At 40.6% G+C, this 25,823-nt stretch overlaps 1 protein-coding gene across 1 annotated transcript; it reads right to left on the reverse strand.

The window, feature by feature from the left end:
* Positions 1 to 4,343: 4,343 nt before the first annotated feature.
* Positions 4,344 to 25,686, reverse strand: dpysl2a (dihydropyrimidinase like 2a). Its single transcript, XM_074670073.1, has 14 exons — positions 25,327 to 25,686; positions 18,382 to 18,470; positions 18,109 to 18,293; positions 17,810 to 17,974; positions 17,162 to 17,223; positions 16,972 to 17,052; positions 16,806 to 16,874; positions 16,549 to 16,669; positions 12,194 to 12,350; positions 11,793 to 11,934; positions 11,513 to 11,683; positions 10,465 to 10,644; positions 10,158 to 10,341; positions 4,344 to 6,204 (listed from the first exon to the last, which is right to left on the reverse strand). The coding sequence occupies exons 1-14, from the start codon at positions 25,366 to 25,368 to the stop codon at positions 6,113 to 6,115; spliced, it is 1,740 nt and encodes a 579-aa protein (XP_074526174.1). The 5' UTR covers positions 25,369 to 25,686; the 3' UTR covers positions 4,344 to 6,112.
* Positions 25,687 to 25,823: the final 137 nt, after the last annotated feature.

A 25,823-nucleotide genomic window follows, 5' to 3' on the forward strand; every position in this document is an offset into this window, starting at 1 on the left:
AACCCTAACCCTAACAGTAACCCTAACCGTAACAGTAACCCTAACCCTTACAGTAACCCTAACCCTAACAGTAACCCTAACCCTAACAGTAACCCTAACCCTAACTGTAACCCTAACCCTAACAGTAACCCTAACAGTAACCCAACCCTTACTGTAACCCTAACCCTAACAGTAACCCTAACCTTTACAGTCACCCTAACCCTAACAGTAACCCTAGACCTAACAGTAACCCTTACCCTAACAGTAACCTTAACCCTAACAGTTACCCTAACCCTAACAGTAACCCTAACCCTAACTGTAACCCTAACCCTAGCAGTAACCCTAACCCTAGCAGTAACCCTTACCCTAACAGTAACCCTAACCCTCACTGTAACCCTAACCCTAACAGTAACCCTAACCCTAACAGTAACCCTAACCCTAACCCTAACTGTAACCCTAACCCTAACAGTAACCTTAACCCTTACAGTAACCCTTACCCTAACAGTAACCCTAACCCTTACAATAACCCTTAGCCTAACAGTTACCCTAAAAGTAACCCTAACCCTAACTATAACCCTAACTATAACCCTAACCCTAACAGTAACCCTAACAGTAACCCTAACTGTAACCCTAACCCTAACAGTAACCCTAACCCTAACAGTAACCTTAACCCTCACAGTCACCCTAACCCTAACAGTAACCCTAACCCTAACTGTAACAGTAACCCTAACCCTAACACTTACCCTAACCCTAACCCTAACAGTAACCCTAACCCTAACAGTAACCCTAACCCCAACAGTAACCCTAACCCTAACAATAACCCTTAGCCTAACAGTAAACCTAAAAGTAACCCTAACCCTAACTATAACCCTAACCCTAACAGTAACCCTAACAGTAATCCTAACTGTAACCCTAACCCTAACAGTAACCCTAACCCTAACAGTAACCCTAACCCTAACTGTAACCCTAACGCTAACAGTAACCCTAACCCTAACACTTACCCTAACCCTAGCTGTAACCCAAACCCTAACAGTAACCCTAACCCTCACAGTCACCCTAACCCTAACAGTAACCCTAACCCTAACTGTAACCCTAACCCTAACAGTAACCCTAACCCTAACACTTACCCTAACCCTAACCCTAACTGTAACCCTAACCCTAACAGTAACCCTAACCCTAACAGTAACCCTAACCCCAACAGTAACCCTAACCCTAACAATAACCCTTAGCCTAACAGTAAACCTAAAAGTAACCCTAACCCTAACTATAACCCTAACCCTAACAGTAACCCTAACAGTAATCCTAACTGTAACCCTAACCCTAACAGTAACCCTAACCCTAACAGTAACCCTAACCCTAACTGTAACCCTAACGCTAACAGTAACCCTAACCCTAACACTTACCCTAACCCTAGCTGTAACCCAAACCCTAACAGTAACCCTAACCCTAACAGTAACCCTAACCCTAACCCTAACCCTAACAGTTACCCTAACAGTAACCCTAACCCTTTACCTAACCCTAACAGTCACCCTAACCCTAAGAGTAACCCTTACCCTGAAAGTAACCATTACCCTAACAGTAACCTCAACCCTAACAGTAACCCTAACCCTAACAGTAACCCTAACCCAAACTGTAACCCTAACCCTAACTGTAACCCTAACCCTAACTGTAACCCTAACCTTAACAGTAACCCTAACCCTAACCCTAACCCTAGCCCTAACCCTCACAGTAACCCTAACCCTAACTGTAACCCTAACCCTAACAGTAACCCTAACCCTAACACTTACCCTAACCCTAACCATAACTGTAACCCTAACCCTAACAGTAACCCTAACCCTAACCCTAACTGTAACCCTAACCCTAACTGTAACCCTAACCCTAACAGTAACCCTAACCCTCACTGTAACCCTAACCCTAACAGTAACCCTAACCCTAACCCTAACCCTAACAGTAACCCTAACCCTAACAGTAAACGTAACCCTAACAGTAACCCTAACCCTCACTGTAACCCTAACCCTAACAGTAACCCTAACCCTAACAGTAACCCTAACCCTAACCCTAACTGTAACCCTAACCCTAACAGTTACCTTAACCCTTACAGTAACCCTTACCCTAACAGTAACCCTAACCCTTACAATAACCCTTAGCCTAACAGTTACCCTAAAAGTAACCCTAACCCTAACAGTAACCCTAACAGTAACCCTAACTGTAACCCTAACCCTAACAGTAACCCTAACCCTAACAGTAACCTTAACCCTCACAGTCACCCTAACCCTAACAGTAACCCTAACCCTAACTGTAACAGTAACCCTAACCCTAACACTTACCCTAACCCTAACCCTAACAGTAACCCTAACCCTAACAGTAACCCTAACCCCAACAGTAACCCTAACCCTAACAATAACCCTTAGCCTAACAGTAAACCTAAAAGTAACCCTAACCCTAACTATAACCCTCACCCTAACAGTAACCCTAACAGTAATCCTAACTGTAACCCTAACCCTAACAGTAACCCTAACCCTAACAGTAACCCTAACCCTAACTGTAACCCTAACGCTAACAGTAACCCTAACCCTAACACTTACCCTAACCCTAGCTGTAACCCAAACCCTAACAGTAACCCTAACCCTAACAGTTACCCTAACCCTAACCCTAACAGTTACCCTAACCCTAACCCTAACAGTAACCCTAACCCTTTACCTAACCCTAACAGTCACCCTAACCCTAAGAGTAACCCTTACCCTGAAAGTAACCATAACCCTAACTGTAACCCTAACCCTAACTGTAACCCTAACCCTAACTGTAACCCTAACCTTAACAGTAACCCTAACCCTAACCCTAACCCTAACTGTAACCCTAACCCTAACTGTAACCCTAACCCTAACTGTAACCCTAACCCTAACTGAAACCCTAACCCTTACAGTAACCCTAACCCTAACAGTAACCCTAACCCAGACCCTAACAGTTACCCTAACCCTAACAGTAACCCTAACCCTAACAGTAACCCTAACCCTAACTGTAACCCTAACCCTAACTGTAACCCTAACCTTAACAGTAACCCTAACCCTAACCCTAACCCTAACTGTAACCCTAACCCTAACTGTAACCCTAACCCTAACTGTAACCCTAACCCTAACAGTAACCCTAACCCTAACAGTAACCCTAACCCAGACCCTAACAGTTACCCTAACCCTAACAGTAACCCTAACCCTAACAGTAACCCTAACCCTTACCCTAACAGTAACCCTAACCCTAACCCTAACTGTAGCCCTAACCCGAACAGTAACCCTAACCCTAACAATTACCCTAACCCTAACAGTAACCCTTACCCTAACAGAAACCCTAACCCTAACCCTAACCCTAACAGTAACCCTAACCCTAACAGTAACCCTAACCCGAACAGTTACCCTAACCCTAACCCTAACAGTAACCCTTACCCAAACAGTAACCTTAACCCTAACAGTAACCCTAACCCTAACAGTAACCCTAACCCTAACTGTAACCCTAACCCTAACAGTAACCCTAACCCTGACAGTAACCCTAAACCTAACAGTAACCCTTAACCCAACAGTAACCCTAACCCTAACAGTAACCCTTACCCTTACCCTAACAGTAACCCTTACCCTAACCCTAACCTTCACCCTAACAGTAACCCTAACTGGGTTACTGTTAGGGTTACTGTTAGGGTTACAGTTAGTAACCCTAACCCTAACTGAAACCCTAACCCTAACAGTAACCCTAACAGTAACCCTAACCCTAACCCTAACCCTAACAGTAACCCTAACAGTTACCCTAACCCTAACCCTAACAGTAACCCTAACCCTAACAGTAACCCAACCCTAACTGTAAGCCTAACCCTAACAGTAAACCTAACCCTAACAGTAACCCTAACCCTAACTGTAACCCTAAACCTAACCCTAACCCCAACTGTAACCCTAACCCTAACTGTAACCCTAACCCTAACAGTAACCTTAACCCCAACCCTAATAGTAACCCTAACCCTTACAGCAACCCTAACCCTAACAGTAACCCCAACCCTAACTGTAACCCTAACAGTAACCCTAACCCTAACTGTAACCCTAACCTTAACCCTAACAGTAACCCTAACCCTAACAGTAACTGTAACCCTTACAGTAACCCTGTTGAGCTGATTGCTTAATGTTTTCATTTGAATTTTTTTTAAAAAAATTGGACAATACAACCTAACACACTCAACATGTTTAACTTTTATGAGCCATAAATGTTTCTTCAATATGTCTTCATTTTATTTATTTTTGTATTATTTACCAAATTTAACTACTCAGGAAAATATTATATAAGTGTCCTATTCAGCTAATTCTAAAAAAAGAGCTGATACAACAAGCTTGTTTTAATTATTTTAATCCACTGAAGTCAACACAGATAGGGTCAAATGCTGACAGGACTGATTATTTTCCCCCCCAAACCCTGATATCCTACAAAACATACATGACTGAGAGTATCACACCTGCTGGGAGAGGGGCAACAACAGTGCTCAACATCACAACTCAATAACCATCACCAAGAAACTTCCCCAAATGTAAATCACTTCACATCATAGCTCGGCATACAAAAACCTACACTGGACAAGGCAATAAGGGAGAAATAATAATTTAGTGTTTTACAGTAAAACAGAAAACCCAATGTGATTCAGTGTTTTATTTTTTTTTACAGCTAATTTCTGCAGTGTACCTTGTTTTGGGCAGGTAGAGGATCAGAAGGGATAGGTAAGAGAAGAAAAACTGGATATCTGATAATTCATTCACAACACTAACACCGAGTACAGTGGACACATCATCAGCACGCTGTGACGGATTTCATATACATACCAAAGATTTTTCATCAGGTCTTAAAGATTATGCTTTCACTTCTTTCAAGAGCCTTCATAGATACAGTGTGCTATCATTATCTTACAGAACAGGCAGGCAAGTAGTTCAATTCAACAAAAACATACAGATATATCTATTATAAAGAAAAGAGTTGCAAGCTCACATACATTTTCTAAGATTTGGATTGTTGCAGGTGCAAAACAAATCGTGTTGAGACTGGAGAGATGTGACTCTGTACTGGCTGCTGTGTGGAGTGAGACATCATCTGCATGAATACAGCATTGTTCATATAGCACCAGGTGCAGAGAAACCATCAGCAAATCTCCCATCTAGCTCGTCTTGGTCTGTTTTCTGAACAATATGCACTGGATGGATTATAGGAAGCTTGTTGCTCTGACAACCTCATGCATGACGTGAGGACAAAACAAAATGATGAAATTAAGGAAAGCTTTGTGTTTCTTGGACAAAATGATTTATGCCAGCTGTTCTCCTCTCATATTCAGGGCAAAGTTCAAAGAGTAGAATGAAACCCTTCACTACCTTTTTTCCCTTTTAGCTCTTTACAACATGACGTGACTGTCTGAAACATAAAACATCAACTTTTGTTTTTAAAAAAGTGTAACTATAACAAAAAAGGAAGACCAAGGTTAATTGATCAGTTGCACAAATTACCTATACAAAAATACTGCAAACATCAGATAAAATATGCTGTTAAAAATGAGAAACCTTGATGTGAAGTCTAATACTTCATGATTAGTGTTTCGAGTTTTTGTAGCAACATTTCAGCGTGTACTTCAAACAATCTTTTAGTGTAACGTCACATGGATTACTGAGGGTGACGTTGTGACGTGGCCACCAGCACATTCAGACTGATATCAAGAAAATAAAGGTTAAGAAAAATTGAGGTTTCTAAAAAACCTGCTCAAGAAACTGACTTCTTTCTGAGCAGCAACAACAAAAAAACAGCTCAAATATGTGCAGCAACAATAATACAAAAATGTAAACAACTTAATTCAATCAATAATCAAACTGGGCTTATAAACCACAAAAATACAATTCACATGATCCTTCCTTAGTGACTGGATATGGCAGGAAAGATGAACACATGAAAATGTGAGTTTTTCTGCATGAGGAGACAAAGTGGTAGTGTGAGAGTAAAGATGGCGGGAGGCTCGTGGGGTAGGGTGCAGGAGGAGTCAGAGGTAACCAGATGTGATGTGACAGCAATAAAAGTGGCCTCTGGTCCCGCGTTGTCCTGCATCCCCCAGCTCACTTAACAAAAAAGCTTAGCCCAGGCTGGTGATGTTGGCTTTTCCACCGGGGGGCGCCACAATGCGCTGAGTGGTACGGCGAGGAACATTGTCATCAATTTGGGCACCTAAAAATGAAAGGGCAACATTAAAGCAAGAGTCTGCAGGATTTTCCTAAAAAATAAAGTGTCAACTTCTCTGGGAATAAAACTGCCCCATCATCTCCTCTGGGCCTCTATACACGTGTGTCAGTGTCTGTGTCTGCCTTGAACCCTCTCCTCTGCCTGTATGTTGATGTTTTGGTTGTTTCTGTTTCTGGGCAGAGAATAAGCGTGATTACATAATTCAATCACAGAGCGCCCAATGCATAAGTGACTTTGGGTGTTGCAAGTGGTAGAAGCAGGGTTCACACAGATTTTTCATGGTCAAATTCATGTACTTTCCCAGGAACTACAAGGTCAATTTTCAAACTTTTCAAGTACTGTGAGCGGTTGTTAATTTCATAATGTTACGAAATTGATGCGCACACAAAATGGCAATTTCATTGTTTTGTGTTTAACAGCACATTTGTTCACAACTTAACAGAGAAGACTCGCATTTACAAAAAAAAAACCAGCATTTTTTTCCTGATTCTTGTCTTTTTACTACTTCTCAAAGAACTGATACTGGTATCATTATCTTTGAAACTAAGAGTAATAGGAGCATTATGTGGATTTATATTATATTTATTGTATTACAACAAATTTTTTAATGCAGCTCCCTCCTTTGTGAAAACAACATCCCTCCACAGTAGAGCTGCACGATTATCGCAATCGCAATCACAATCACAATCGCAATGTCAGCACATGCAATTACGTAATCGCAAAAGAGGTTATCGCAATGGCAATGGCAATGTCAGCACATGCAATTACATAATCGCAAAAGAGGTGCAATTGTGCAATTATTTTTAAAAAGTGTAAAAAAAAATGAGAGTGTTTGGGTGAGTGATGTGTGTGTGTCTGTGTCTGTGTGTGTGTGTGTGTCTGTGTGTGTGTGTGTATTAGGGCTGCACGATTATCGCAATCGCAATCACAATCGCAATGTCAGCACATGCAATTACGTAATCGCAAAAGAGGATATCGCAATCGCAATGTCAGCACATGCAATTCAGATTTTTCTCCATGATAACCAAGCAAATCTGTAGACTCATCATGACACAACTGTTTTTATTAAATCGCAAGCACAATCGCAATCGCAATATTTTCCACCTAATCGCAAATCGCACCTTTTCCCCAAATCGTGCAGCTCTAGTGTGTATGTGACTGAGTAAGCAGCGAGCATGAGATGACTAATCAGTCACTGTTTCAACTGGTCATGTGACTACCTGCCCCCCTGGTACAGCAGTTTAATCAGACAAGATGGAGCACAAAAAAGTAAGTGAGGCGCTCAAGGCGAAAAGAAACTCTACCTCTGTTATTTGGTATTATTTTGGTTACCGGTTGAATGACACAGCAAAAAGATGTAATTTTCAAAACATGCAAAGCAAAAGTGGCATAAATGTGCTATTTTGAATACAAACAAAACAGTACTGTTGTGCTGTACATTGTTGTTTGTATACAGTAAGTTTGGATATTTTGAGAATTATTACACAATTAAAATCCTCAGTAATCCATCTCTGCTTTTTTCTTGATTTTTTCCATGATAACCAAGCAAGTCTGTAGACTCATGACACAACTTTTTTTAATTAAATCGCAAGCACAATCCCAATTGCAATATTGTCCACCTAATCGCCAATCGCACCTTCGTGCAGCACTACTCCACAGTAGATGGTTCACAAACAGGGCAGACTGGGATAACAAATTAAACGCACCCTTCCCAACACCGTGTATGTTAATGAAGCAGCTGACAGCTCTCAGTGGATCAGTCTGAAGTCATATCTCCAGTTCAGACCCTCAGAATTAATCTGAACACCATGTAACAAACAACCACCCGTTAAAAACTCCAGCGTTTAACACATGGAGCTTATCATTTAGCGCGAGCACATTAGCAGTAGCTCGCGCAAGCGTCAGCTGATGAGGAGGATGATTGACAGCGTTTTCTCATAATCTGACACAGACGTCATGTTGCAGCAGGACAAAAACACTGAAACAGGTGGTTTGACGCTGTCTCTCTGCAGTTCTGATCAAACATAACAAACGGTAAGTAAAATCTGTTACGCTAAGACTGCTGCATGCCAAAGTTATGATCTCCTAATGAAGGAGAGCGTGAGGAGACGCGCTGATCCAGATGCATCTTGGGCTGATATCTACTTCATATTATCTTACAAAAACTCACTGTGAGTTATACACAGATAGGGTATGACTATATATCCCACACTGACTTGCAGGAACGGAATATTCTGTGTGGAGCACCTGCAGTCCGAAACTGAAATCCGGCCAAGAAAGGGAATATTTTCTTTTGATTAAAAGATCGATCCTTGGACTTAATTAATCGATGTCAAATTTTGAAAATGAGGATCGTTTTGATTTTTGAGAATCGATTTATTTAACCCAGCCCTACTTTTTTGTATCAAATTCTATGGTTTTTATCATTCTCAAACAATGAGTTAGATAGCCACATCTCAGACGCTTATAAAAGACCAAGCCGGTAGCGCGGTTTTAGCACGAACGAGCCATCTAACCTTAATGGTTTGATGCTCGGGGCAGGTTATCACATGACCGTTGTTCGTCTGTGCCGGGTCTCAATGAGAAACGCCGTTTCGTTCCTTCGTATGTACAGGGCGAGCCTCCCACTCCGCCGCGGCCGTGCGCTCAGACCAGGCACGACCCAGTATTTGTAGACAAAACCTGTCACCGCCCGACCGCAGTTATTTTATAACCTGCCCCGACAAACACCCGCGGGCAACACTACCTTCATGTTAAATGGGACTTTGCCTTCATCACTCATGCCTAGTATGTAGCATAAAAAGGTGGTTAGCTTCAACAGGTAGCAGGCTAATTGGCTAATTCACGTGTAGGGCTAACAGGGTACCTCTCATGTGGCTGGCGAGTGCCGACTCGCCCATAGCTTCCACTGCAATCTCCTTTTTACATACATTGCAGTATGCTGCATGGGGATTTTGCGCTACGTTTAATCCAAAATTTGTATTTCTCATTCTCCAGGTTATTGAAGCGGCAGCCTCCCGGTATGCTGTTCAAGGAACAATCCTCATGGGGGAAACGTCACAACGCACATATAAAAAGACCAGTGACGTTACACCCACGAGCCCATCAGATGGAACGTTTTTTTCCCCCACAATTTTATTTTATTTCTCTCTATTTGATCGATCTGTTGAGTTAGGAAGCTGAGTAGTGAGTTATATACGATTATAAATTCAAGCATTCTCAAGCACTTGAATAGAAAATCAAGTACTTTTCAAACCCTGAAAACACAACATGAAAAAATAAGCATTTTCAAGGATTTCAAGGACCTGTACGAACCCTGTAGAAGCTACCATGAGCGGCTACGATAGTGGACAGAGAACAAAGGAAGAAATACAACAAAAATGAAACAAGACAATAGTTTTAGGGAACTTGAAGAGCAGCTCTGGATGAAGCAAGTTGGCTTTGTAGGTATGTGTCAAAAACCTGTGATTAGCTTGTGCTAACATGACAAGGCAGGTGCACGGCTCTCGAGTCTCGCAAGCGTAGAGACCTGATGCTACAGGCGGTTGCCCGGCTAGTGAATGTGTTCACATAGTCCTGGTCAGAGGCACTGAGCCAAGGAGGCGCCCAGTTTGAATGTTGTGTTTACTAACAAGTAACAGAAATCCCTACAGACCCTACCTTTAATTTAAATAGAAAAAAAGTAAATCTCCATCCATTTTCTCCCACTTATCCTGTTCACAGTCGCAGGTGGCTGGAGTCTATCCCAGCTGTCGGTAGCTTTCTCTGTAGCCAGCTGTAGACTGTGGGAAGAACACACAATCTCCACACAGAAAGGCCCACTTTGCCCAAACTGGGATTCAAACTAGTTCTTGCTATGACACAATAGCATTAACTACTGCACCACTGTGCAGCCCAACAAGAAAACTCAGAAGAATGAAAAGTGTGATGTAACTCACCAGACAGACTGAAGCCAGACTGGTGGAGGTTGCGCACAGGCTGCTGGGTCATCTGCTGCTGCTGCTGCTGCTTGGCAGGAGAGGTCTTTACTGAGGAGACCGTGGACATCACCTTTGGAGTCACAGTCACCTCACAGACGGGGCCGTCATACTGGCCCCTGGGCACTCCTCGCAACTCTGTGAGCTAAACATACAGATCCGTTCATTATGAATAAACTGTCCGGACAGATGAATAGAAAACAATACACTGATCTGGTTTTGTCAATAAAACTTATCACAGTCAGTTTTCAGGTGTACAACAGCTCACCCTGCTGCGAGCCTTTATCCTCTTGTACACGTGGTCAGAGAAAGGTTTACGGCTAATGTAGCGCCCACAGCCCTCTGTGGTGTGAAGGCTGCCCTCCTCCAACACAATTTTGCCTTGGCTGATCACCACCACAGGACCTCCACGCACCTCTGTGCCCTCAAAGATATTATACTCCACAGCCTTGGAGAGGGGAGAGACAAGGTCAGATACAAAAAAACTGGATCATCATGTACCAATCACATCACAAACAAAAATGTGTTTTTATTAAGCAACTAGAAAAATTGCATTTCCTTGCAGCAAATGTGTTGAAATGCCTAAAAATGAAGAGGGAAAGTAGTGAAACACTGCTAAGATACTGCCTTTGTGAGAAGCGGAAGAAGCCAGGGAACATTTTTATGCATTTTAAATGTCTCTACAGTGAAGATTAATTTATTATGACAGTTTTTTTGAGAAAGTTCTGACGTATCAGCAGCAGCCTCCTTCACTCTGGCTGCTGATGTCATGCACTCTAAGAGCAGTGATTTTTTAAGATCTTGTGTTGCTCAAACAATAAAATCTCAAAAACTGTGAAAGATATCAAAAAGTTACATCATACATGAAGAGCTGAAAGATCAGTGAACATAACTTAACTTTGAGCAAAAATGAAGTCTGTAAAGAGAAGTATGCTAAAGTCATAGCATCTCAAAGTCGAGGAGTATTTAGGCAAAAGAGCTGAAGTTCCCCATTCATTTTAAAGGGGGAAATTTTGTCAGAAAAAGCTGAATAAATAAAAAATGTTAAGGGTTAAAGTTAAGAAAAGTCATAGCACCCATGTCTCGAAGAAGCTGAAGACTTTGAAAATTGAAGGGTGAAAATCAGACAAAATTTGAAGAAGTTATTACACGGTACAAAACAAACAGAAGAAGAAAAAAACGAAGAAGAAGAAGAAGCAGAAGAAGAAAGAAGAGGATAACAATATGATGAAATGCTGACTCAGCATTTTTAAATAAAAAAAGTTGGTCTTAAACACTCAGGAATTAGTCAGAGTTAACAACAGAAGTTTTCTGACCAGGTTGTGGCTCTTAGCTGTGATGATTTTGGTGACATCAGGGTCCCAAAGCACGAGGTCAGCGTCAGAGCCCACAGCGATACGGCCCTTGCGGGGGAACAGGTTGAAGATCTTGGCTGCGTTTGTGCTGGTCACAGCAACAAACTGGTTCTCATCCATCTTGCCAGTCACCTTTGAGGACAAGTCGGATTAGACGCTCACATTTAGATTGGAATGCACACACAAAAGGTTAACTGTGGGAATTTTGAAATGTGTGAAAAATGGGTCACATCAAGCTCACCACACATTTGTCCCAGATTATAGACATCCTCTCCTCTGTGCCATTGGTTCCCTCTGGGATTAGGGTGAAGTCATCTTTGCCAACTGCACGCTGAGAGGTGTGGAAGGTGCAGTGAGCACTCCCAGTCACCTGCAAGTCCCCACTAAAGCCAGAAAATAGGAACACTAGTTATAGAAACATACATCATAAAGGAAAAAATTAATTATGACGAGACAGGTGACTTTTGCATCCATGTAGTTTTTTATCTTTGCAATGAAAGCATTTAAATTACTAATGCTACTGCCAGGATCTTCCATGGTGAATGATCTCACAGAAAGAGGCACAGCAAAGGAAAACACAGCAGTATGCAGTACGTCAAATAATGTTCCAGCTATCTTTAGGCCCCAGCACAGAGCATGTACCATGACAACAGAGAGTTGAGGTAGTCAGGGGTGGTGGGATCAGGACTGAGTGGTGGAGAAGTGACAAAAGCTGCAGCCTTAGCCCAGTTCTTGCTCCAATAATGAGTACCGTCTGTGCCCAAGCTGGCAGATATGGGCTCCCCATAAACCACAGCACCTACGGGAGAAAACAGAATAATGTCAGAGCAAAAAATCAGACACATACGAGTGGATGTGGAAAAAGTTTAAAATAGGGTTGTCAAGATACCAAACTTTTAAACTGGGATACAAAAACAAACCCAAGATACCTTTTCAGCCTAACAGCAAAAAAAGATGGACCTGGGTTCAGAAAATGGAATAACTTTCCCCATTTTATGAGATAATACAAACAAAGAGGCAAAATGGGGATAATTACCCAATAAAGGTGCTCACAGAAACACACAAAAGAAAACATGTAATTACGTTTCCCTCTCACTCTGTCTATTATGCTCTTCGTCTGTCTGTCTGGGAGGATGCTACAGGTTACCCAGTGTTTCACTAAAACACTCCAAAGGTGTGTTAAAAAGCGTTGGTGTTTGACAACCTCTGAGTGAGACCTGTGTGGTGAGATGTGGATGTATGAGGAACTTGAGCAGGAAGAAAACTTTATTGGAAACCTTGTGCTAAGGGAAGGGGGCATCTCCATTCATGTTTAGTTTCTTGTATCAAGGCATTTTTCTTAAGATACTTCGCAGCCAAATTTCCCTTCCCTATTGGGAGATTTTTTTAAGCAGTCCTTTAACCCTTTGTGCACTGCTATGGCTGAAAACAGCCACTAGGGGTAAAATTTTATCAGTTATTTGACCATAACTGTTCTTGTATTACAGCAAATTGAATGAATTTTGGGCAGGAAGCTTATTTTTACATGCATTTTGAAAATACGATTTTAAAAATTTTCAAAGGGTTAAAAGTCACTGTGGACAACTTTACTGTACACTCGCACTGTTAAGGCTGTTTTCAGCCACTAACTTTTTGACTGCTCTAAAAACATATCAGATCAATATTTTCTTCTACTTTTTTCACATACATCTCTTAATCCACTTCTTCCTGCCTATAAAAAGCCATCAGAGACCAGAGATTTTTTGTGTGACATCATAGTCTTAGATATGTCAAAGATTTGTCGCATCATTGATTTTTAATCATTTCTCTTTTTTTGTAGCATCAATTTTTTTTCGAAAAGTAACGCTGGTGCTGTTATGGCTGTTTTCAGCCACTAACTTTTAACTACTCCAAAAACCCATCACATCAGTATTTTTTTCTACTTTTTTTTGCTAGAATCTCTTAATTCACTTCTGCCCTTGTCAAAATTACCAAGCATTGAAAAATAAAACATTTGTTTTGCCCCTATTCTATACTAGATTCCTTTCTGTGTGTTGTTTTTCTTTCATTCCCTCTCGGTACCATTACGTGGTAGAAACATGCAGAGTCAGAATTCATTTTGAGGCTGTGTGTTTTGTTTGTCAAGTCAAGTTGGTGAGAAAAAAGAAAAATTACATGATGGGTCTGACCTTTGTGAATTGATCCTGGAAAATAAAGTAAACATTTACTCCAGCTTCTAGAACTACTAAGGGTCCACTCAGACTAAACAAAAACAAAATGTAGAGGGTGCTTATGCACCTGCCACCTGCTTGCTCCATTCCCGCGCTCAGGTCTTTCACTCATCCTCATGATCAGTTTCTGATGAGAAGAGCAGCTAAAAGCTATATGGAGAGGAAACTCAGCATCACTGAAGCTCTTGAGATTTTGCTTTCTTTTTTGTGTTTGTTTTTCAAGATTAATCATCTTCAGAATCTGACTCTCCTGAGTCTGTTGTGATGGTGTCAGGTTCTGAAGAAAAACACAAACACAGAAAAAGAAAATGACGAATTGGTGCATTAGTGCCACCATGTGGAGGGTGATGTAACACGACCATTTTGCGGCTCAGAGTCAGAAGAATCAGCTATGACCATCTCAAGAGCTTCAGTGATGCTGAGTTTCCTCTCCATATAGCTTTCAGCTGCTCCTCTCATCAGAAACTGATCATGAGGATGAGTGAAAGACCTGAGCGCGGGAATGGAGCAAGCAGGTGGCAGGTGCATAAGCACCCTCTACATTTTGTTTTTGTTTAGTCTGAGTGGACCCTTTGTAGTTCAAAGAGCTGGAGTGAATGTTTACATTATTTTCCAGGATCAATTCACAAAGGTCAGACCCATCATGTAATTTTTTCTTTTTTCTCACCAACTTGACTTGACAAACAAAACACACAGCCTCAAGTTGAATTCTGACTCTGCATGATTCTACCAAGTAATGGTACTAAGAGGGAATAAGAGAAAAACCACACACAGCAAAAAATCTAGTATAGAATAGGGGCAAAACAAATGTATAAATTTTTTAATGCTTGATAATTTTGACAAGGGCAGAAGTGAATTAAGAGATTTTGGCAAAAAAAAGTAGAAAAAAATACTGATGGGATGGGTTTTTGGAGTAGTTAAAAGTTAGTGGCTGAAAACAGCCATAACAGCACCAGTGTTACTTTTCGAAAAAAAATTGATGCTACAAAAAAATGAGAAATTATTAAAAATCAATGATGCGACAAATCTTTGACATATCTAAGACTATGATGTCACGAAAAAAAACTTCTGTCTCTGATGATGTTTTATCTCGAAAAATAGGTCATTTGATGTTGTACCCTTCCAATAATCCATACCATATTTCTTCAAATAGCCATTAAGAGGTTAAATGTTTTATTTATTTTTCAATGCTTGGTAATTTTGACAAGGGCAGAAGTGAATTAAGAGATTTTAGTGAAAAAGTAGAAAAAAATACTGATGGGATGGGTTTTTGGAGCAGTTTAAAGTTAGTGGCTGAAAACAGCCATAACAGCTCGAGCATTCCTTTTTTAAAAAAAAATTGATGCTACACAAGAACTTAAAAGACATTAAAGTCAACAATGTCACTCATCTTTGAAATATCCAAGACCATGATACCCCGTAAAAAATCTCAGGTTTCTGATGGCTTTTTATATAGAATATAGGTCATTTCATCTTTAACCCTCCCATAATCAGTGATGTTCTATCGGTTTAATTCCCTTAAAGGATAAGTTCGGTTTATACAGCTTTTACATTGTTTATAGAATGAAGTAGAACAAAATACTCACCCAGAAGGTTTTCCTGATCCAAGCAGTGCTTCGGGAGATATCTAGATCCAAAATCGTGCAGCGGACATCCGTATAATGGGATCCATCTGGGCATAGACAGCGCCACTCCTGAAACTGCATTAATCGTCCAAAAACCTGTGTTTTTCACCAATATTCCATCATGGTCGGCTCCGAGATAGTCCTCTGCTGCAGTCTGTGTCACTCCAGACAGCGCTGTGCGGCTGTACTGATCTCTGAACTGACGAAGACTTTGTTTACGTTTGCCATGTCCAGATGTTAACATGCGCAGTACTGAGCCGACTGCGCATGCGCAGTGCTTTCTGTAGAGCTGAATCCTTTCTTTGAGGGGCAATCGTAAACAAAGTCTTCGTCAGTTCAGAGATCAGTACAGCCACACAGCGCTGTCTGGAGTGACACAGACTGCAGCAGAGGACTATCTCGGAGCCGACCATGATGGAATATTGGTGAAAAACGCGAGTTTTTGGACGATTAATGCAGTTTTAGGAGCGGTGATGTCTATGCCCCGATGGATCCCATTATATGGACGTCCGCTGCATGATTTTGGATCTAAATATCTCCCAAAGCACTGCTTGGATCAGGAAAACCTTCTGGGTGAGTATTTTGTTCTACTTCATTCTATAAACAATGTAAAAGCTGTATAAACCGAACTTATCCTTTAAGGTATTAAAATTTGTTAATTATTTTTTAATGATTGGTAGTTTTGAGCAGGGCAGAAGTGGATTAAGAGATTTATGTGAAAAAAGGAGAAGAAAATATCAATCTGATATGTTTTTAGAGCAGTCAAAAAATTAGTGGCTGAAAACAGCTTTAACAGTACCAGCGTACAGTATACTTAAGCAGTGCACAAGTTAATATGTTGACTAGGGCATTCTTCTTGACTTGTTCGGGTGTATTTGGCTCACATTAAGTCAAACGTGTCCATTTTTACTACGCCTTGTGTGTGAGTATCTAATAAATAAAGTTTGACTTGACTTAACTCGCTGTTTTCTCTTACCTTTCTATCAAGCTCAACCTGCTCACTTGTGTGACTGCCTCAGTCTTAAATCTCTAAAGTTGTCATCTACTTTAAAAAACTTAAACTTAAAATTTACACATATGGTAGCTCTTTAAACACGTGGTATCTAAAAAGTAAAAACCTATTAGCACATTTGGTAACCCATTGTCAAAAAATGCTTCATACCCTTTTTCCTGGCGAGGGCGATGACATCAGCAGCACTCTTGCTCATCACTTTGGTGATGTAGAGGGGACAGTTGGTCTGATTGGCTATGGTGACGGAGCGATTGACGGCCTCAGCCTCCACCTGCAGATAAACAGTCAAATCATCAATAACCTGGTATCAATACCAGTTTTGTGACAGTTTAATAACCCACCTTACCGTGGCACATATCAAACCATCTTTTTGCCACAGTTATTGTGGAGCAGAACCTCTGTCTTACCTCCTCGGGGCGACTGAGCACATGACCTTCTGGGCCAGTGATCCCCAGCTCTAGAATACGTCTCTGCTCCTGAAAAAAACATAACATAAAAAATAGATCTGAATCAAAAATGGCAACAACTGCCTACAGCCGAAACTTGACCTGTTTTTTTCTGTGGCTCTGTTACCTCTAAGATGATATCGCCATTCTCAGCATGCACCTGTGCAATGGCTCCAAGGTCTCTGATGACACTGAACACCTCATAGATCTAAGAGAAAACACTCAGGTCAATTTTCTATGCCACAGACATTTAACAGGAGCAAGAATGTGTGCTCTGGCAGACCATACAGCAGAGCAGGAAGAGAAGCAGAGCATACCTCAGAGTCAGAAAGTTGGAAAACATCCTTATAAGCCAAATAGACCAGGAAAGAGTTGACACCTGAAGATAGAGAACTTATGAGAGAAAACTTCCCAAGGTGGAACAAAAAGAGCAGAAAAAGAGGGAAAATCCCAGAGTGAAGGAAAAAACAGTAAAATCAAAGGGTAAGGATTACAAAGCAGGATCATTTAAAGATTTATAGTCTGTGAAAAGTGTTCTATCCCCAAACAAGGGCTAAGAAACACTCATTGAAGCATGATAAGAAAGACATTTTGAACAGTAACAGCAGCAAGTAGGGGCTTGTGTTTATGGAGCTTTTTTGGCAGAAAGGGAAGCCAGCCGGGTTACTGTAGAGCAGCCAAGCATGAAGAGCCAACTAAAAAGATATCAACAACTGACTCTGTATGATAAACTAATATCTACTCCTACATGGCTGGTTGTCTGAAAAGAAGTGAAAGCAAAGATATCAATGCCTTTCTGGAAAGTTCAAGAAGTTTAAAGCACTGAAGAAGAAGGGCAGAGCTCTGATCAATAAAACAACTCCTGCTGCTGCACAAAACACTTGGGGGCTCTGTAGTTACAGGCAGTGAGGTAGCCTTTCCTTGAATGTGTGCTTTAACAAAATGTGAAGTTAATGACTACACACCATGATCCTTCACTAAGGTCTCCATCTCCTCTTGGGTGCCTTTGTTCCACTCAGTGATGTCCACATGCAGAGAGTAGTCACAGCAGGACTTGCTGTCAGCCCACTCCCTCCACTGTTTGAAAGCTGCGAGCAGGCCGACGCCAGGCTCCTGCACCACATGGTCGACTGTGCAGCACAAACAAGCAGGCTGGGTTTTTTGTATGCAAACAAACTGCATAATTTAATCATACGCTTGAGGACATGAACATCTGCAAAAGGATTACTCAGCTCCTAACACATAAATGATATGAAACACATACTGATCATAGTTGTCCCCCCAGCCAGGGCCGCCCTGGTGCCCTGGTAGAAGTCATCTGCTGCCACCATGCCTCGGTCAGGCATCTGAAAACGGGTGTGCACGTCAATACCTCCAGGCATCACCATCCTCCCATGAGCCTCTATGATCTTAACTCCCCCAGGGACAATGAGGTTGTCTCCTATTTGTCTGGAGGAGACAGATAGAAGAAGTTATGGTTTATTATGTCATCCTAAAATTGAAAATAAAAAAAGAAATCCTTCAGACTGGTACTCACTTGATGACCCCATCCTCCATGTAGATATCAGCCAAGAATGACTGATCATCGTTCACTATCTTTGCTCCTTTTACAAGGAGGCGATCACTCTGAAGGAGGAGAAAGACAAAGCTGTTATAGTTCCCATAAAAAAAGAAGAATTTTTCCTGGCCAGCTTCAGAGCAGAACAAAAATGTGAGAAAAGACTGTCGAACCCTGTAAGGTAACAGCCAGCTCTATCAGTCTGAGGCAGTTTTGACCCATTTTCAGCAGTTTTTTAAAAATTTGTCCTATAAACTAGAAAAGCAATTTCTGAAGAAATTGCGCTGTGAATGCAGAATGCTGAAGCAGCTTGCGCTGAACTGCTAATGCAGAATGCTGAACATGATTGACTGAAGGTATGTCTGAAAATGGCTGAATGAAGTGTTAAAAAGCTTGCACTGATCTGCTAATGCAGAATGCTGAACATGATTGACTGAAGGTATGTCTGAAAATGGCTGAATGAAGTGTTAAAAAGCTTGCACTGAACTGCTTATGCCGATACTGAACATGAATGACTAAATGATCATGAAGCATGAATCAGTGTAATCTAAAATTAGATTTTAAAGTTTGAATGGCTGAATCAATTCCAGAAATAAAGGAAGGAATTTAAATTTAAAGAAAAAAATCTAGGAAAATAAGGAACTGACTCAGGGAAATGGAAGTCAAATGCTGTTAAAGTGTGATACTTTCTGCCCTGTGTGTGTGTGTGTGTGTGTGTGTGTGTGTGTGTGTGTGTGTGTGTGTGTGTGTGTGTGTGTGTGTGTGTGTGTGTGTGTGTGTGTGTGTTCAATCATGTAAACCTGGGTGGTGAGGCTATTCTGAAGCCAGATTTTGCATTGGTGATCACTGATAAATTAACACACACATGCGTGCCTTTGTTCTTGGATGTTTTGATGAGTTTCTATAAACAGCTGCATGAGATGAAAGGTTTCCACGGAGACCTGCTCGTTAAGGGTGCAGGTGCAGAACTTTGCCCTGGTAAGTGTAATCTTCTGAAGATTTTGTGGCAAAGCAAGAGTCCGAATCTCCTGTCACCTTGCCAAAACCGTGAGGGCTAGAATAAAAATGAACATACCATAGGAATCCTGAGACCCAGAGGAAGCTATTCGTGTAACTTTCATGTCTGAAGGCCAAGTAGCAGGACAAGCCTAACCTACATTTTGACATATAATATGCCTATGTGGGGCAAATATTGTGACCAAAAGAGCAGTTTATAGGGCTGCAGCGATTAGTCAACATAATGGACTAGTCAACGATAAAAATTCGTCGACGCAAATTTTAATAGTCGACGCGTCTTATTATTGTTTTTATTGTTGTTGTCACATGGTGAAATCAAATACCAGGGGGTAACACTCATTTGTAACTTCAGTTCACAGCATGAGGTGCTATGTTATTGGATACTTTTATGGGAAAAGATCACTAAGTTCATACGTGAGGAATATTGATGAGGAAAAATCTCCACTCCCAGAGAGCGCTGTGCGCTGACGGAGGCTCTGCATCTCCGGCTTGAACAGCCTGACAGCTCCCGCAGTTTAGCGTCTGATAACGTGATTTAGAGAGTCTCCTTCACTCTCTGTTACCGACAGTTTTTCAGGATCTGAGTCACAAACTAGAGTCAAAACTCCCCTAACTTGAGAAAAGAGAGGACACTTATCTGATGGATCTCTCACTCGCAAGCTTACACTGCACCGGTCACACTCAGCGGGGAGGAGGAGGGGCGGAGTGCACATGAGCAAAATAGCGCATGTTGAGAAACGAAACTAAACGTGTTGTCATGGAGAGCTGGGAGAGAGTCAGGCGGGATCATACAGAGAGCAAAGCAAGCCCCAATAAGCAAATAAACATTAGAAAACAAGCCCATAGTCACTAATAAGCGGTCTGTCCAACACTGGGTACAACAACTTCATTTCCCTGTTACCTGCTTCATTCATTTTGAGATTTATTTAATTTTTTTGTATAAAAGGCTACTTATATTTTTTGTTATCATAAATAAAATAAAGACAAACAGACATGACACAGGGCAGACCAATCAGAGGTGAGAACCTAACTCTGAGTAAATGCAGTGAAAATGCAACACATGGGTTGAACTAGAAAAGCAGTTTCTGAAGAAATTGCACAGTGAATGCAGAATGCTGAAGCAGCTTGAGCTGATCTGCTAATGCAGAATGCTGAACATGATTGACTGAAGGTATGTCTGAAAATGGCTGAATGAAGTGCTAAAAAGCTTGCACTGATCTGCTAATGCAGAATGCTGAAAATGATTGACTGAAGGTATGTCTGAAAATGGCTGAATGAAGTGTTAAAAAGCTTGCACTGAACTGCTAATGCAGAATGCTGAACATGATTCACTGAAGGTATGTCTGAAAATGGCTGAATGAAGTGTTAAAAAGCTTGCACTGAACTGCTTATGCTGATACTGAACATGAATGACTAAATGATCATGAAGCATGAATCAGTGTAATCTAAAATTGGATTAAAAGTTTCAATGGCTGAATCAATTCCAGAAATAAAGGAAGGAATTTGAATTTAAAGAAAAAAATCTCAGACAATAAGGAGCTGACTCAGGGAAATGGAAGTCAAATGCTTTTAAAGTGTGATACTTTCTGCCCTGTGTGTGTGTGTGTGTGTGTGTGTGTGTGTGTGTGTTCAATCATGTAAACCTGTCTGGTGAGGCTTTTCTAAAGCCAGATTTTGCATTGGTGATCACTGATAAATTAACACACATGCGTGCCTTTGTTCTTGGATGTTTTGAGGAGTTTCTATAAACAGCTGCATGAGATGAAAGGTTTCCACGGAGACCTGCTCGTTAAGGGTGCAGGTGCAGAACTTTGCCCTGGTAAGTGTAATCTTCTGAAGATTTTGTGGCAAAGCAAGAGTCCGAATCTCCTGTCACCTTGCCAAAACCGTGAGGGCTAGAATAAAAATGAACATACCATAGGAATCCTGAGATTCCTAGAGGAAGCTATTCGTGTAACTTTCATGTCTTACTTTTCATGTTCTTATCAGTGATCACCAATGCAAAATCTGGCTTTAGAAAAGCCTCACCAGACAGGTTTACATGATTGAACACACACACACACACACACACACACACACACACACACACACACACACACACAGGGCAGAAAGTATCACACTTTAACAGCATTTGACTTCCATTTCCCTGAGTCAGCTCCTTATTGTCCGAGATTTTTTTCTTTAAATTTAAATTCCTTCCTTTATTTCTTGAATTGATTCAGCCATTCAAACTTTTAAATCCAATTTTAGATTACACTGATTCATGCTTCATGATCATTCTTTTTGTCAGAATTGCAAGCACCTTTACACCCTGATTTCAAAGGGAATGTGTTGGGAATCAACAGTCTCCACCAGCTCTCTGATGGCAGTTGGTAAACAATGATCACTATGGCAACATCTGGTTTCAGATGGGCCTAAGCCTACAGGCTTACATGGTTAAAAAACTCACACACAGGATAACATTTTGACAGCGTTTAAGATATCTGACTTGCAATTTCCCTCAGTCAGGTCATTTCTTCCATAAATGTCCTTTAACATTTATGGAATTCAGCATTCTGCATTAGGCAGGAGTTCTTAAAACAATTTTCAGACGTATCCTCAGTCATTCATGTTCAGCATTCTGCATTAGCAGTTGAGCACAAGCTTTTCAAGACTTCATTCAACCATTTTCAGACAAATCTTTAGTCATCCATGTTCAGCATTCTGCATTAGCAGTTCAGCGCAAGCTGCTTCGGCATTCTGCATTCACAGCGCAATTTCTTCAGAAATTGCTTTTCTAGTTTTCTAGTCACATTGTTTCTGTGTGCTGTATAATTTTCAGGGCAATGGAATTTTACACTGTTCTATACTTCTGTGTAGTGCTTTTACTTCAGCTTCTTTGTACAATTTCTCCGGATATCTGTTTATTTAAAAAGATGATAAGCCCCAATGAGTCAACAAAAATGTTTTCCACATTTCTCATACTAACCAAAGGTCAATTCATGCAATCTCCCGCTCTGCCAAAATTACTAAACAAGGCTTTCTAACATAACTGATACATAGAATAGAATAGAATAGAATAGAATAGAATAGAATAGAATAGAATAGAATAGAGATGGCCAACTGGGACATTGTGGTATTACAGCAGCAGTGGTCAGAGCCAGTAAAACAAAGTGAAATACATGCCTGGTAAATAAGTACTCAACATATAAAAAAAGAAAAAGAGACTTACACACTAAGATTAACATACCTAATAGTTTCAAAAGGAAAAACTAAATACAACTTTAACTTAGAATAGCAATCTGAATGTAGAAAATAAAGAAAAATAGTTGCTTCATTTAAGAGGTGTAGGTTTGCAAAACACAGTGGTGACAGTGGTAAATATGTAATAACAGTGTGGAGGCTGAGCAGTCAACCACAGTTTTAACTTGAATATAATGTGATGTAGAACAGAGAAGGACAACATTCACCAAAAATGCATATTATATTCTAAGAAAGTGATCGTTTTTAAGTAAAAAAAAAAAAAAAAACTCAGCCAAGAGCACAGACTTCTTGAGTGGCAAGATTAACTCAGCCTGTTTGAGATGAAAAGAGAGCGTACAAGCCTGTCCTACTTCTCCTACAGGCTTACAGGGTCTCTGAGGACAATACGGAGAGATAACGAAGACAAAAGTGGTTTACTGCCAACCTCACAGCAGGGAACACTGTTTATAATGTGTAGAGTGGGGGTGAAGAGGACAGCCAGAATTCATTTGGTATGTATGTGACTGTGCTATTGTGATCTCCCAGCCAGTTACTCTCCTGTTAATGGGTCCTGTAACCTTTGTGCTCTCTGTACCTGAGTGGTCAGCAGCAGGAGCACACTCAGCTCGACATTGATTTCATATCCCACTGTCTAAGCCCTTCACTCCCCTAATGAACGCATCCCTATGTTGGCATAATGAGCAGTACATGCTCTATGCCATGAATAATTCTTAAGTGTACGGTTAAGAAGCTGGATTGATTACTCAAAACATACATCTCGAGTGAGGGAGTCAACAATCAAAGAGATGCAGGCACAGCAAAATAAAGTGTGGTGAAATGTAGGGAGGTATTTCAAGACTGTAGACCTCTTAAGACTCTACGCCTCTCTGAAAGCCAAATCATCATTAAGTTGGATATATGACATGATACTTTAATAGGACTGGATCAGTTGGGGCTCTATTTCTGTGCTAGTGCTTGACAAGAAAACATTTCCAAGTATGAAATGAGCAACAGTGGTATTTCTAAATATAACTTAAAAAGAATAAAGTATATGAACCAGAACTCATGAAAAGAACATTCAACCAAATGACAAAGCCATAACTGTAAGCTACAACCAGGTTAGTCAATGTCATTGTGCTTATTATTTCCATGAATAAAACTTAATAGTGGGGAGATGACTGAGAAAACTTGATCTTATGATGAAACAAAAAAGAGCTTTTTGCTACATTTCCAGAAGAAAAAGAAATGACACATCACAGAAACTGATAATGCTTTAGAAAGAAGCAAAAAGTGAACTAACTGCTGACAGAAAAAAAGAGACATAATGCTGCTACTTTTATATGCAATATTTTTAATTTATCAATTTATTAGAACACAAATTTCTATCATAGTTTCAAAAATGCAGGTGAGTTATTTTGCAGCTTTAGCATGCAAATTAACTATAAATTAGTAAGAACAAATCGCCATTTACCATTTGTATTTACTTTGTCGTTGCATTTTTCAAATAAACAAGATTGTAATAAAGGTTTAAAGCATTTATTAATATTTCTGCACTGTCATAATTGATACATCAATGAAGAACGCAACACCACTTGGTTATATGCAATCATACCACTGTCATGAGGCAGAATATAAGAGGCTAAAACCTCTGCAGAACTGCAGTTATTGTAGCTAGAAAAAAAATAATAAAATATGTTATTTATTCATTTTTTCAGCTATGCAGAGTAAAAGTAGCAGCTTGATTCCTGGCTAACACGTGGTGTCTGATGGTGGGTGTCTGAAGGCCTAAGGGGCCTTCTGCACATCTACTCATGACTGCATGTTGTGTCTGGTATGTCAGGGTTTTTTTTTATCACCCTGTCCTACCTGTGAGAGAGACCTGACAACAAATAAGATTAAAGACACAATTCATTTCAATAAGTGGTGTTATCAAGCAGTTACTGTCCATGTGTTTCAGCAATCTCACTTTAACAGCTGCATGATGAAAGATTAGGGGAAAAAAGGTTTGGATGGATGCTGTCCAATGACCTACTTTACAAAAGAGGTTTTATTTCTTCTAACTATCACGCATCCCTTCTCAACAGCTTTATTTACAGTGCTTTCTAATGAGAAGCTGCACCATAAAAGAAATATGATGTTTGTATAGCAAAAAAAAACTGCAGTATGTATCTCACAATTATTTTTCAATAACCCCTGCCTCTCGTGGCTACAGCATTAGACATATTTAAAACAACAATAGGTACGTAACAATAAAATTTAAGGATTGAGGATGTAGGAGAGGACATTGTAAGTGGTCTCCAAAGGATGGAGGATGAGATGATGACAGTAAAGGAAGATGTGTCTAAACCTGTTAACTACACCCTAAAGCAGAGGATGCTGACAGGCAGAGCTAGCGTTACACCCCCCCTTATGACAGCTGAAGGAGAGAGGATGCTTAAATAGGCTGTGGAGGTTCATTAACCATCATTATCTGCAAAAGAAATACTCAAGTTTCAAATATATATTCTGGTTATAATTAATTGCCCAGCACTATCAGTTTATAGAGATGAGGGAGGGCTGTCTGTAAATGAATGGCTAAGCGTTTGCTAGCTCTTGGTCTAATCCTGAGGCTCAACGCACGTTAAATGAAGCACTACCTTTAAAAGTTATCTAAACCGTTTCTTCGGGTTATGGTAGTATACTCACTGTAATTCGTGGAATATTCTTCTTTCCTTGGTAACCCGACATTTTGAAGAAGCCTCTGTCACAGCTGCCTCTCGGCTAACGTTAGCTAGCTTGTCTGGAAAACCTCAGCTGCCAATGAAAGGATGAATGGATGCTCTGCTGCCTGGTGGCCAGACGACGCCCAGGGATATCTCTGCTCCTGTCTGACAATTTCTCAAGCTAGTGATGAGAGTTTGTACAGTGCGACCTGAAATATTATTGTAAATTAATAGCTGTTTCCCTCCCCTTAAGGTCCTTTTCTTGGAATTACTGCTGGAAAAGGTCCCTGAAGACCAGACAAGCAGCAAGAAGAGATGGGCCACAAAGAAGTACCGCGCATGCGCATTGCCCCGCCCTGCTCAGTAGTAGCTCCATGTTTCTTTGATGGTTTATGTGTAGTTTTTTGGTAATAGGGCAATGATGTATTAAAAATCCCTTATAATTATGTTTTTTCACCCTTATATTTCCAGTACCTACGC

The sequence above is a fragment of the Halichoeres trimaculatus genome, unplaced genomic scaffold (assembly GCF_033239565.1).
Source record: "Halichoeres trimaculatus isolate MK-OKI-2021-1 unplaced genomic scaffold, fHalTri1.1 fHalTri1_scaffold_5, whole genome shotgun sequence".
In the NCBI taxonomy this organism is placed as follows: Eukaryota; Metazoa; Chordata; class Actinopteri; order Labriformes; family Labridae; genus Halichoeres; species Halichoeres trimaculatus.